The sequence below is a fragment of the Pinus tabuliformis genome, chromosome 9 (genome assembly GCF_031772625.1).
Source record: "Pinus tabuliformis cultivar Carrire ecotype Pingquan chromosome 9, CPIR1, whole genome shotgun sequence".
Lineage (NCBI taxonomy): Eukaryota > Viridiplantae > Streptophyta > Pinopsida > Pinales > Pinaceae > Pinus > Pinus tabuliformis.
In genome coordinates, this window is record NC_142307.1 from 1,394,315,337 (window position 1) to 1,394,329,745 (window position 14,409).

General features: G+C 33.2%; 1 protein-coding gene across 1 annotated transcript; it reads left to right on the top strand.

Annotated features, from left to right (window-relative positions):
- Positions 1 to 12,688: 12,688 nt before the first annotated feature.
- LOC149153733 (uncharacterized) lies at positions 12,689 to 14,097 on the top strand. Its single transcript, XM_089443906.1, has 2 exons — positions 12,689 to 13,588; positions 13,687 to 14,097. Exons 1-2 carry the CDS (start codon positions 12,689 to 12,691, stop codon positions 14,095 to 14,097), a joined length of 1,311 nt encoding a protein of 436 aa, XP_089300032.1.
- The last annotated feature ends 312 nt before the right edge of the window (positions 14,098 to 14,409 follow it).

Below are 14,409 nucleotides of genomic sequence, written 5' to 3' on the forward strand. Positions count from 1 at the left end.
TCATCTACTTGTCTGTTACCAATGGTGGTTTCTAATGTACATATAAGGTAGGGTGATGATAGATGAAGGTCTTATTCTTCTTCTTCTTCTTCTATCAAATAGGAAAATCCTTCTCAATAAGGGGTTGAGGAGGTGGATACAATTAAAGCTATTTTTTAGATTCCCATTAGCGATAGTTATATTTGCAGCCCTACAGTTGATGTAAGCATAAACAGTGCCCAACCAAGGTCTTCCTAAGATAAGAGGGTATCCGTTAATCTTTGTCCTAGGTTGAAGTATAAGGAAATTTGTGGGATACTCCCAAGAATCTCAATAACACCTTCAGGTGCTACAATGGATCTATTAGTAAAATGTAGCATTGTGATGGTATTCCTTAGGGACTCTTGGAGATTGAGTCTAAGAATAGTCTTGTTAGTTATGAAATTTATTTCAGCTCCCAAGTCAATGAGAGTGTTAGGAACTACAATATCATTGATGTGGAAATATACTACTAGGCTTCTAAGATCTAAGTACTTGGGGACAATGACTCTCCCAAGCATAAGATCAACTAGCTACCCCATGACATTGATAGTAACGACATTTATTTTTCTCCTTCCTAGCATTATAATACATTCTTCTTTGATGAAATTGTTTTATATGGGAACATCGTTAATGGCTTGAAGGAGAGGAATCTTGACACATATTTTTCAATTCTCCCAAATTTCAGCTTCTTCTAGGGTGTGTTCTTTATGAGTGGTCAACCTTTCAGGATAGGGAGGCTCAATGACTGGAGGTGTAGGGTCTCCCTTCTCTTCCTCTAAATTTCTTGTTGGATAAGGTGGGTGAGATTTCGCAAGGACCTTCCCAGAACTAAGGTTGATCTCTTGAATTTCTATAGCATACGTTGGATAGATGGTTTCTCCACTATGCACTGGTAGAGCTTGCTTGTTATTGGGACTTGGGTTTACTTGGGCAGTCATCTAAGGTTAGTTTGGAGGATTATTTTGGGGTACTTGTGGTTTAGGAGGAGACATCAAGGAAGGTGGTTGGGATTCATGAGGCCTCAATCCAAAATATGGATTACCCCATTGAGTAGGTTGGTGTGGATATGGTTGAAAAGAAGGAAAGGCATTTTGGGGTGGATAAGGCCATGGAGTGGGCATAGACTAAGATGAAGTGTTAGGAGGACACCGTGGTTGAAAATATGCATTGAAATTTGTACTGAAAGAATAAGGGTAATCCATACCTTGTTGATACTACCTAGGTTCTTGTGGCCTCTTTTGATTAACAAAGTGGAGCTGCTCTATGCTCTCTTCTACTCCTTGGTATACAACTTTCAAACCTAGAAAAGATGGAAATTTGTTAGTGGATTTATTTTCTTCACATATAGAACATATTTATATGACATCCATAGTACACTCATTCTTCTTATTTTCTCTTCATCTGTAGTGTATCGATCTACACATCAAATTTGTGTAAGATCTCTATTTTTAGGTCCTCTAATATACCTCCTATCTCATCCTTAGTAATTGTAGGGGAGGAAGAGGGACTTACCAAACCTTTTTTTTTCTCTACCTCTTTTTCTAGCAGCTCTAGAATGATTTTAAAATACCATTTTGGTGTCATCATATAAGAGATGATAAATGTCTCCATTGGCCAAAAGGTTGAGTGTTTCCACCACTTTTTCTCTAACTCCCTATAGCAAGACTAATTTCAAGGAATATGGATCTAGAGTGTAGTTGTGCCCTCTTTTGTAAATCAGCTAATTTTTTTCCTCAAAATCTTCTATAGTTCCATATACTCCTTGAGACATTCATAATATTTCATCTCTGGTGTTTGTTGTTGTGCAATAATTCAGGTATTTGGCATTGAAATTTTGTTGCATATTCTCTCATGAAGTGACATTTTCTCCTTCTAGGCTCATAAACCAATGAAGGGTTGCATCCTTAAGAGTGGAAAGGAACAATTTGAGATTATACTCATCTGTTTTGCAATCATAAGTAATGAAAACTACAACAAACTTAAACATAAAAGTGTCAGGATCTTTAGTAGTTAATCCGTAGAAGTGTGGAAGGACAAATGGATTGATGTTCTTCATTTTGGCTTCTCCATCTATTTCTCTAATAGGGAATGTAAACAATATAGGTTTCTTGTTTTTAACCATATTATTGGTAGTTTGTGAAGGTTTTTCCCCTTCTACAAGTTACTTAGAAATCCTCACTTCCTAACTTAATAAGGCTTCAATATCCCTTGTGGACGGGGTAGGGGGGTCACAGTCAACAAAAGAAGGTTGGCTATTGGAAGTGTGGGTTTTTTTATGAAAACTTTCCCTTGTGATCCCTAAATATTCAAAGCATAAAGAAAGAAATGTACTTTTCCATTTTTTTTCAAATAAAAAAACTTTGAATGAGAAACGCTAATGCAATACAATATTTTTTTTTTGGAATGAAGAATGCCTAATGCAAATTTTGTTATTTTTGCAAAAATTTAAATGGGTGAAAGAATAATTCAACTAGGGAAGAAGATAATGCATACTTTGACACCTCCTTGACAAAATTGCCAAAAGTTGATGGCCCTCGGTATTAGAACAAGCATACCAAAACTCCCAACAACGTCTCAACTTTAATTGTCAACCTAAGGTTCGTACAAACTTAAGATGGGTCAGCACTATGCAGACACCATGTATTTATCTTTATCCTTTTTTGAATTAGATGGAAACATTGAGATGAGATCCAGTTACCGCGAGACCATGTTAGTTGTCCTATGTTATAGGCATAATTTATAATTATAGGAAATGAAAGGAAATAAGTAAAGTTATGTTATCTGCATGAAAAGGGAAATTGAACATCATAAATATGAAAAAGTAAAAGCATATCTACTCTATTGTATGGAGAAATAAAATTCACAACTGAAATAAAGCATGTAAACAACAAACCCTAATTTTGCAATAAAAAAGACAATTTCTACAACAAACTAAGTCAAGGGTTCTACTTGGAATTTTGGCTTATAAATTTCATCTTCAAGGTTACAGTGATGTTATAACACATCAAAGAATATTAACCATGAGTTGGATGTAATTTTATCTGAGTTTTGGATGCAAAAATAAACATTGATGCAGAAGTCATTGTTTTGCTATATGAGATAGTCCAGTGAGCATGAAAATGAGCTAAGGATGTGGTTTGAAGGCAAAATGAGATAAGGGGAGGCTAAGGGATGATTAGGATTTCATTTACATGTAGTTATGTAAATTAAATAATACTTTATTTATCAAATGGGCGACCGTAGAGTCTCCTGTAGAACTACAAAATAGGGGATTGTATAGTTACAACACACAATAATGAAAACCAACAATTAGATAAAAGACACTACAATGAACTTAATGCATGAAAATATATGCTAAATAAGAATGATAATTATTTCTAAAGCTACCATGTAATGCTCAACTATTGTGTAAGAAGAAACTATCCCAAAGATAAACTAATTAACCCTACATAAATCAATACTTAGAAATGTATTTGTAGAAAATGAACGAGTGCATAAAAGATAATAATAAAGAAGGAAGTTGAGCACCTGGGGTGATAAATAACCCAAGGATGCTCATATCCTTGAAGGAGGAACATATTAAGAACAAAATATTCCTTTCATTAATAAAAAAAATTGCTTCTACATGAAAATTTGTAGAACTGAAATACTCCTAAGATATTGCTTCCTCTAACTCAACTATTGCTAGATTTTTATTTTGACTGACTGATTGAATCCTAATGGGCTACTTGAGCCCTATATTTATACAAGATGTGTGAGGGGTAGCCTCCTTGAAAGGAGGACTTATTTCCCTCCAAAATTCCTAAGAAGCAAGATCATACTCCCAGAGTGACCTCACAACTACAACGAGAGTAATTGGTGCTTTAACCCAACCAAGTTTGATCTTCTTGTAGCAAGGGATAGGTCCGATGAATTTATCTGACTAGATATCCTCATGATCTATGCCAAATATCTTCAATATCCTGCATCATAAGCACAATAGGCACATAAAGCACGATAAATGTTTCTAATCTTCCTAAGAACTTATTTAAGCTAAGAAAATGTTATTAAGTGAAAAAGGAGAGGTTTAACACAACCTTTATGTGCCTAGGGAAGGTTAGATGGGCCTTATTTTTTACCTAATTGGGAGGCCCATCAATTAACTTCGATAGATTGGGTTGAAAGGACAACTTTCAAGCAAGGCTATATGGCACACCAGAGAGAAGGTGGAGGAAAGTTTTCCTCACCTCATTTAGTAAAACATTTTGGGGACCAAAATCCTCCAAAAATGGTGAGATTTAATCCAGATTGGATCGTTATATTGTTTTTCATCCATATTGATTTTTTAGAGTGGAAAAGGTAGAGGAATTAGCTCACAAGATCATTCTTACTAGTGAGTCATAGTTTGGCAAATTGTGGCCTAAAACCTTCTAGGAGCAGTTTGAGGCATCAAATGATGTTTTTCTATAGCTAAAACGTTTTTTTTCTTAATAATAAATCATTTTATTGTTGTTCTACACACAAAGGGATTTCAAACTACACAAGAATCACTTCAATCATAGTCAGTATGCAAAATCTATGCCACTATGAAGTTGACCTTATTGTTTTGACCACCATAATTTGAGAGGATGTCATGTTAGTCTTCATTGTTCATGGAAAATTGTCTATTCAGATCATGATGAAGAAGACTATAAAATATTCAATATTGTAACTCTAGTTAAGTGTTTAAGGAATCAAACTTAACCACTAGTAGGCTATCAAGCTATGTTACAATTAGGCTAGTAGGAGGAAAAGTGGTTCCATTCCATTTGAGTGCATTTTGTTCCACAAATGAGCAGACTCGTTAATAGTGGATGTGGGGAGAGAGAAAGCAGAGAGAATTTGTGCACTATAGCCACCCACAATCCACAAGACTCATTTGTTTGTACTTTCATCCATTTTCCATTCAACGAAAGAGAGCAGAGCAACCTCACCTTCCAACTGGGTTTTCTCCCAAAAGGATTTCCCATGGTGTATCTTGTATTCTTATGGGTGTGTGTGATTGTATTTTTGTTTATTCTCTATTTTCAACATTTTACATATTGAATGCATGAAATTGTAACTTAATAAATCCAAAAGTCTAAGGAAAAATAATCCACATAGTATAGATTTTACATTTTTAAAGTATAATTTTATCAAATTTGTTGTGAAGAACTATTTAGCAGAATATTCACAGAAATTTACAAATCATAGGGACATCTTTTGGAATCCAATTCGATAAGTGTTCATAATTTGTTAAAAAAAATTCCTTAAAAAAACCATTAAAACCAACAAATACCCAAAAGTCACCCAAAATAAATTTCATGATGAAAAGGTAAAATTACTAACACCCTATTGCGAAGTGTTTGCAACAACATAAAACAAAGAAAACTAACATTTGTAGTTTGAAAGTGAGTTTGAATCCATTTTATTTTCTTCAAATGCACTATAAATATAAATAGATTTTTATTTTTTTTTGGGAAAATTTCAAAATCAGTTAAAAAGGAATTTATTGAATAGAAGAGAATAAAGTAGCATAATTGAAATTTGTTCTGTATGGATTTCTATGTGATTGATGGTAATGCCTTACAAATTCCACTCTCGAGAATATTATGTCCACTCCAAACATGTTCCGGACAAATTTACTAAATTTTGTTATAACAATGGAATAGGGATTAAGGTTTTGATTAAAATACTTTTACAAGATGCATTATATTAATCTAAATGCATCGTAGCAATGTTTTCATCTAAAATATAAATTCAAACTTTTAAAATTAATATTTTGCAGAGGCTTTGATGAAGGCACTTTTCTTTTTAAGTGCACATCGCATTAGGGCATCTCATATTAAAAAAAAGCATTATCATTTACTTAATACTAACATTCAAATTCCCATTTAAAGTTGGAATAATATGTGATTCCCAAACTTTTATTAAAAATGTACATGCATATTAATTTTGCTTTTCGCAATAAAAAGGAAATGATAATATCTGATGAATCCTTAGATTTCTTGTCCCATGTCATTTAAATTTTCACCGAATCCTTTTTTGCATTTGCAAATGATAATATCAAATGAATACTTCCTTAAGATTTCTCATCCCTTATCATTTAAATTTTCACCACATCCTTCTTCTGCATTTGCACTAAGTTCAAAATGTATTTATATTTTTATTATCTAACTAAACTAGCAATAACTTTATGTTTATATTTGGAGGATATTTTCATTATTTGTAAAATACTACAAGTTCTCATACATAACAAGATACCTATACATAACAAGATACCATAGGTATGTGGGAAATAAGATTTGAGAGCCACTCTATCTTGCTGATTGTGTTATTCTATATTATAGTGGCCATTGTGGGCAAATGGTATTTATTATGTACTAGATTTCATTTATGACATCTCATTAGTATGTGGTTATTGAGATGTAAAGATTAAAGTTGAATCTTTAATATGTCACATTGTTTTATTATATTAATTGAGATTCATTTTATCTTGCTAATTAGATTGTGTCATATTGTAGTAGCCATCTTAAGACAATGGTACTTCACTATGCACTAGATTTCTTTTATTGCACCTCAGTAATGTAAAAGGTTGAAGGTGAACCCTCGATGTGTCACATTGCCCCATTATGTTAATTAATGACTACCCAAAGTTGACAATGTGTTATATCCCACTATAGTCAAGAATCTAATAGGAGATGTTGGACTAATTGTCACACTCACCTCGTTGAGAATCTATTACATGGACTAACCGCCACCTTGGGATCATGGGACTAATTGCCCAGTCAAGGTAATGGTAAGGGTTTGAAAGCTTACTAATGCTTGAGGGCTTTGGTGCAATGAAAAAACTCAAAATGATATCAAAACCTTGGCCTAGGTTTGATTCTTCGAGTTGCATTTGAGGGGGGGTGTTGGAGTGATTGTCACATTCATCTCATTGGGAATCAATTACGTGGATTAACCGCCACCCTGAGACCATGGGACTAACTTCCCACTCAAGGTAATGGTTGGAAGTTTACTAATGCTTGCAAGTTTTCGTATAATGGAAAACCTCAACATGGTCTCAGAGCCTTGGACCAGGTTCAATTCCTTGAGTTGCATTTGAGGGGAGTGATGGAGTAATTGTCCCACTCACCTTATTGAAAATCTATTACGTGGACTAACCATCACCCAAGGAACATGGGACTAAATTCTCATTTAAGGTAATGGTAAGGGTTTGGAAGTTTACTAATGTAGGTGGGTTTTGCTGTAACAAAAAACCTCAACATGGTATTAGAGCCTTGCCTAGGTTTGATTCCTTGAGCTGCATTTGGGGGGCGGTGTTGGACTAATTGTCATACTCACCTCATTGGGATTCAATTACATGGACTAAGTGTCACCTTGGGAACATGGAACTAATCGCCCACTCAAGGTGATCGTAAGGGTTTGGAAGTTTACTAATGCTTGCATGTTTTGGTGTAATAAAAATCCTCAACAGAAGATATAGAAAAAAGCACATAGGAAAACTTCCATACACTTTCTTTTTGGAAAGTTGGAATCCTTATCAATGATAATTGTTGTATTTTTTGGGGATGATTTTAATAGACCCGTATTTTATTATTTGTTCCCAATTACACTTTTTTATTATATTTCTTTCTTTAAAGAAAATTTTGCATTATCTTTGTTCTTCTCCAAAATCTTTAGATATAAAATAACTTAATTATTAATCATAATAATAATTAATAACTTTGAGAAACTCAACCAAATTTCAAGCTCTCTATTATTAATATTTCTTAAATATAAAAATTTGCTAACTAACCCCACATATATTCCTTAAATATATAATTTTCTCATTAAACTAACCCTCCCCAAATACACATATATATATTAAAAAATACTCATTATACAAAATATATATATATATATATATATATATATATATATAGATATATTAAAAAATACTCATTATACAAAATATATATATATATATATATATATATTAAAAAATACTCATTATACAAAAAATATTATTTTCCATAATTAATAAATTCAAAATTATAATCCATCTAAATTTATTTTTAAATTATAATATTTATATGTATAGGCTCTAAATGCTTTCATATTTCATTTTATTTTTCCATAATAAAATTTCACTTGAATTAATTTTATTTAAGTCGACGATATTTCATGTCTAAGTTTTATGATATTCACTGAAAACAAGACTTCTGATCAACTCTTCCGGACACTGGAAACTTATGATTGACGATGTTTAATATTTTGTTGAAAACGTTTGAAAATACATATTAATTAACTCACTATATCAACTATATATATAATAATAAAGAGGAAATTTGGATTTAAAAAATTGCATTAGTTGGATGAATAAATCTTGTTTTACCTTTTGCAATTATTGTAAGTCATAAGTACTGAAAAGTGACTCACGAAGGAATAACAAACTAATAGAACCATTTCCTATATCTTCACTTTGCCTGCGCTGATGGATAATTGATTAAATAACAAGTCACAACTATGAGTATGTGAGAAGTTACGTTGCAAAAGAGTAATGCAATTCCAATTCATTATTGTACATCTCCTAAATATGAAGAATATGTTTCCCATTTTTAACACATTTCTGTGCAGCTGGGGGCGTGATGTCCCTGATGTCCCTCGCCTAGATATTCATGATATAGTGCTTTTTCCGCATGGAGGGCAGGGAGACAAATGGTAAATTGTTAGGACCACGGGACCACGTCAAATTAAATTTATGAGTTGTTGGCTATGGCCCTCCCCTTGTTTTACATGATAATAATTTAATATCTACGTGGACATAGAATTAACCAAGTTTTAATAACCTCAAATACGTTTATGATTGGATCACAAATTATTTGGTTATATATATATATTAAATTGGGCAAAGTTAGTATGGAGAGTTCGTTTCAAGAGATATTCTCATTAATGATCATTTGGGGTTTCATGTCAAGGGGCACCTATCTCTGTCTCTAGTTTTGAACTTGCGATCTCTAATGAGGAAACACATGTTCTCAACAATTAAGTTCTCTCAAGTTTGCACTTCAAATATGGTATATCAACATGCGTGTATATATGATATATTAGTACATTTATAAAAATATGTGGGTCTAATAGTTAAGAACATGTATTTTCTCCTATGAGGTTACAAGTTCAAATCCAAATATGGCAGAGTATGTACACCTTCATAGAATTTAGCAATTAAATCATTGTGTAGAGACTAGTCTCTTGTCTCACAAACAAGGGGGTCTTATACACCAATTTGATGTCTAGTTTCATCTTGATATAAAATTATGTTATTATTATTTTATCATCATTATTATTATTATCCATGTTGCTAGCAGGATTTTACGCATTCGATAATGTGTTGACCCTTCATTAATCCCTTATTGACAACAAATTAAACCAACAATGTGTAAAGTCAAAATTAGGGATCAAAAAGAATTTATTTTTTTGAATTTTTGAATTCTATTTATTTAGGTTGTGATTGTTCAGAGGGCTGGAGTCTTATTTAGCAATCATGACTTACGTTGTCGGATTGTTCATTCGTTGTTGTGTTTAGTGAATATGATGAGCAATGGACTGTTGTACCTCTGGTTAGATGTATATAGTAATGAACAATGTCAGACCACCAGCTTCCCTATCTTCTTTAACTCTCTCTGGTTTTTGCACTACATGTGTGAGTAACTACACTGCCTCGTCATAGCTAAAACATTTGTTGCATGCCTCACAACTATTAAATTCTAAATTTAATATTGGGTTTGTTCGTATTACCTCATAGAATGATTCAACACATTGTTTATTGGTTGAACCAATGCCTCACGGTCCCACTCCAAGTCGGGAGTCGGGGACTCTCATCACACTCATTTTGTGGCTTTCTTCAAAACCCGACCTCTGACTGGAGACCCACAGGAGTTAGGTTCAGAGATCAACTCTCGTTTCCATTATTTGCTTGCACCCGACTCCTCCAAGAGCCGACTATGATGACGGTCTTTCCGTCCCAACCAAAACAATAAAAAGCCTGATTGTGTTGGTCTACGGTGGGTTGGGTCGACAATTCTTTACTTCATTTTTCATTTATTCTCTTCACTATGAATATTAAGCATTGAACATTGGCGTTTAGAACTTGCCATACCATCTAAAATAATTTGTCATCATTCAATCAGTAAAAGGGTATTGGAAATGGACATGGAAATTAAATTTAGAATAAGGTGTTTAATACAACATCCGTTGTCGTCGCACAATATTTTACCGCCAGAAAACTACTCTAGCAATGCCTCCTTCTAGTTTTTTGTATTTTCGTCGCTATTTTCCTCTAATAAAAAAGGCAAGCTAACCAAGACAAATAAGATGTGAAAAATAGGGAGAATAAATGATCATACAAGTGTGCCTTGGCCACACTTTGGCCACATTTGAGATAGATAAGTAAATTCATCCCTTACTTTTAAAATGTTAATGGTACACATGAATGTTTGAGATACAATATACTTGAATTCAAGTTCCTAAGACAATACCACTCGTTATGTCAACTACAAATCAAATTAGTTTTTCCTAAGACAATACCACTCGTTATATCAACTACAAATCGAATTAGTTTGAAATCACCAAAAAAACAACCAATTTTGTTATAAGACAATACCACTCGTTATATCAACTACAAATCAAATTAGTTTGAAATCACCCAAAAAAAACAACCAATTTTGTTAAAAAGATTAGTATGTATAAACAAACAATTTGACATCACCAAAAAAAACAACTAGGTTTGTTAAAAAAATTAGTATATATATATAAAAAATAATAATAATACCAAAATTTGCATTCTTTTTTGTAATTAACATATTGCATTTACATTATATACATGTACATTATTGATTAATAATATCAGGTTGATAATTACATTATTGTTAAAAATATTGATACTACTATATTTAGGATTATTTTGTAAGATTATATACATGTACATATTAATAATATCTTACGTACTAACTTGATAAGGTTATATGTTGATAATTACATTATTGTTAAAAAAAACATTAATGCTATTGTATTTAGGATTATTTTGTAAAATGTTCCATGACACATTGGTCATATTGTTTACATAGGTATCTTAGAAATAGATACTTGAAATGACAATATTTTTAATATATATAAACCATCTCTATTTAATAAAAATTATGTACGTTGTTTTTAAATTTAATGTTATATATAGATGTTTGAGACCTCAACTTTAATTATTTGAATGAATACTTAAAACACAATATCCCTTAATATAAGATTGCATCTCAATGTATAAGCTAACTCTAAATCAAATAAAATATAATATCACAACCTAAACAACATACTTCTTCAAATTATGAAGATGCATTAAGAATGGAGATTTAATCATGAAAATTCATTGGCGTGCATGTACGTACATATATACATGATCGATTGATTAAGGTGGGATGGTATGCACTTTGCGATACTGAGTTGAACCTACCAAATGAAGTATTAGAACTACCTTAGGAAAAAGAAAGGTTAAGGTTACAGTTGGAACATGAGAATGAGATACGTATTTATTATCTTCAGGATATTGCATTGAGTTTATTGTCAAACTCATATTATTTTGGGGTTAATTTAAAAAAATTATCAAGTTTTCATAGTTTAATTTTGAACACTGAAATTTATTATTTTTTGAGATTGTTTTAATTTATATTTGTAATTTAATTGCTATGAAAATGAACATGTTATTGCTCAATGCAATAATTAATGAGCCAAAAATACACATGTCCCATCATAAAATATGATGGATTAAAGTTATTTAACCTTTCTTTTTTATAATTAACCATTTAAAAAATATATTGACACAAATTCCAATTACATAGGTAAAAAATTTGATTATAAAATATCTAAATTTATATAAAATCAATTATTAAAAATAAGTAAAACTTAATAACATCTTACAATAAATATTAAAAAAAATTAAAAAATTATATAATACCTTAGTTATGTAAAGATATTTTTGTAGTAAACCCATAAATTCATATACATGCATGGAACTATGACTTATTGACCACTATATTAACAGTTTCTATGTTATTACAATTAATTATATGTTTTTACTAATTATATTTTCTTAAATTAAAATTTGTTTTCTTTAATTATAATATTTTCATAATTATTTAATTTTGTTTTTAAATTAAACATACATTTTTTCAATTTTTCGTTTTTATTATATAATATTCAACTACAATTAATTAATATTTCCATATGTTTCAACCAATTAAAAATTTATAATTTATTTTTGGAAGGCATCCTTCGTCAATTCTTGTGGCAAGGAGGGAAGAATGACAAAAAGAAATTCAATTTGATCAGTTGGAAGCAAGTAATACAGCCCCAAGACCGTGGTGGTCTTGGTATCAGATCCCCCAAATTTCTTAACTTAGCTTTCGGAGGCAAAATTGTATGGAGACTCATAACCGGCATACCTGCCTGGTGGAAAAGGGTCCTGGAAATTAAATACTTAAATTTTCCAAGGCAGCAGCTCCTTGATCAAGACATCCCCAACAGAGACTCTTCCAAAATCTGGCACTTATGCAAAAAAGCAATTCCTATAATTGCCCAAAACACTTCAAAAATACCCAAGGGAGGAGCAAGCATCAATATAGGAGCTGACAAAATCATGGGACAACAACCAATAAATACGCAAGCAGGAGTCAATTCTATTCTCTCTTTTTTTGAAAGAGCTGGTATCCATCATTTGGATCAGATCTCTCAGTGGGACCCTTTATCCCTTCTTTGGTCTGGTTGGTCCTTCCCAGTTATACCCAATGAATACAAAGCTAGCCTGTCAGCCCTCCAACCCCATCTGCATAGTATAGCCCCTGTCAAAAAGAATGCTCTAGATGGGTTCAGATGGGATCCTTCTGGATCTTTTTATACCATTCAGGCTGCCCACCAATTCATCTGCAGCAACAACTATCCCATGCCAATCTGGAACCATTGGAAGGCTGTTTGGAAGTCTGAAGCCATTCCAAAAATTAAATTTTTTCTCTGGACTCTTCTCAAAGGGAAAATTCTTACGGCCGAAAATTTGCAAAAGCGTGGTATCAATGGTCCTTCCCGCTGTCCAAACTGCCTTGCTGCTGAGGAATCCATCCATCACCTCTTCATTGATTGCCCATTTGCTATCGAATGTTGGAAAAACTTGTCTCAGAATAGTCAAATCCCGTGGAGCAACCAAAATACCATAGGAGAAATTCTTCACAAGTGGAAAAAGAATTATCCCTGGCAGCGAAGGAAGAATAACACAGCGAAGAGAGTCTGGGATACCCTCCCTTACACCATGTTATGGAATATTTGGTTGGCTCGTAATCGAAAAAAATTTAAGGACAAGGCTTCGACTATCAGAAGTCTTTGCAACAAGGCAAAGGGCCTCGCCCTGGAAACCATTTCAGCCAAGAATCAGAGGAATATAGACATTTCTGAGCTCAGTGTTGAAGAGCGAAGCTTCATAGGACACTTGTTGGACAAAAACAACAACAGACAGATAAGCAGCATTGCTAGCAACAGACAAAATACTGTCCCTCATAATTGGAAAATTAGACTAAAGGAAGATGAGTTTGCAGCTTGGATCCAAAATTGCAACAGGTACTGTCTTTTTTTTATGGGGCTTCAAAGTCGAATCCTGGGGCTGCAGGAGCTGGAGGAGTAATCTTTAATGCAAATGGGGACAATGTTCTTTCATATGAATGGGGTCTCGGCCATATTTCCAACAACAGGGCAGAAGCCCTGGCCCTTTACCAGGGACTTATTCAGCTAAGAAAGCTTGGTATAGATGCAGCCTTCATTTTTGGAGATTCGACAGTGGTTATCAGTTCAATGGCTCAGAAGAGAGATCCCCTCAATGCTTTCCTTCAACAGATCTTAAGTCGTTGCCACATTCTAGCTCATCTTATGAAAGATCTCCGCTTCCATCATATTCTGCGCATGTTAAACAAAAATGCTGATATACAAGCCAACAAGGCATGTGCCAGACCACTGGGTTGTCTAGTTTGCAATGGCGTGGAGACTTATCATCATTTTCCATGACAGTGAACATCTTTTTTCTCAATCAGCTCTGCAACAAATCTGTAATCCCTGACATGATGGAAAGGTTAAAGATCCATAAAACTCTCATGGTGACTAAGATACACATAGGGATCTGGCACACTCAGAAAATCTACTTTCACGAGATATCTGCCAGGCGATCGCTCTTTCCTCTTCCCTCAGGCCATCCCTCCCCTGTTTCCCCGTTTCGCCTTCAAGATCTCCCCTATCCCCTCGCGATTTCTTCTTCTTACCCTGCGACTGCCATCCTGAGCTCCTTCTCTGCCTTAAATACCCCTTCCACTTTCTATTCCC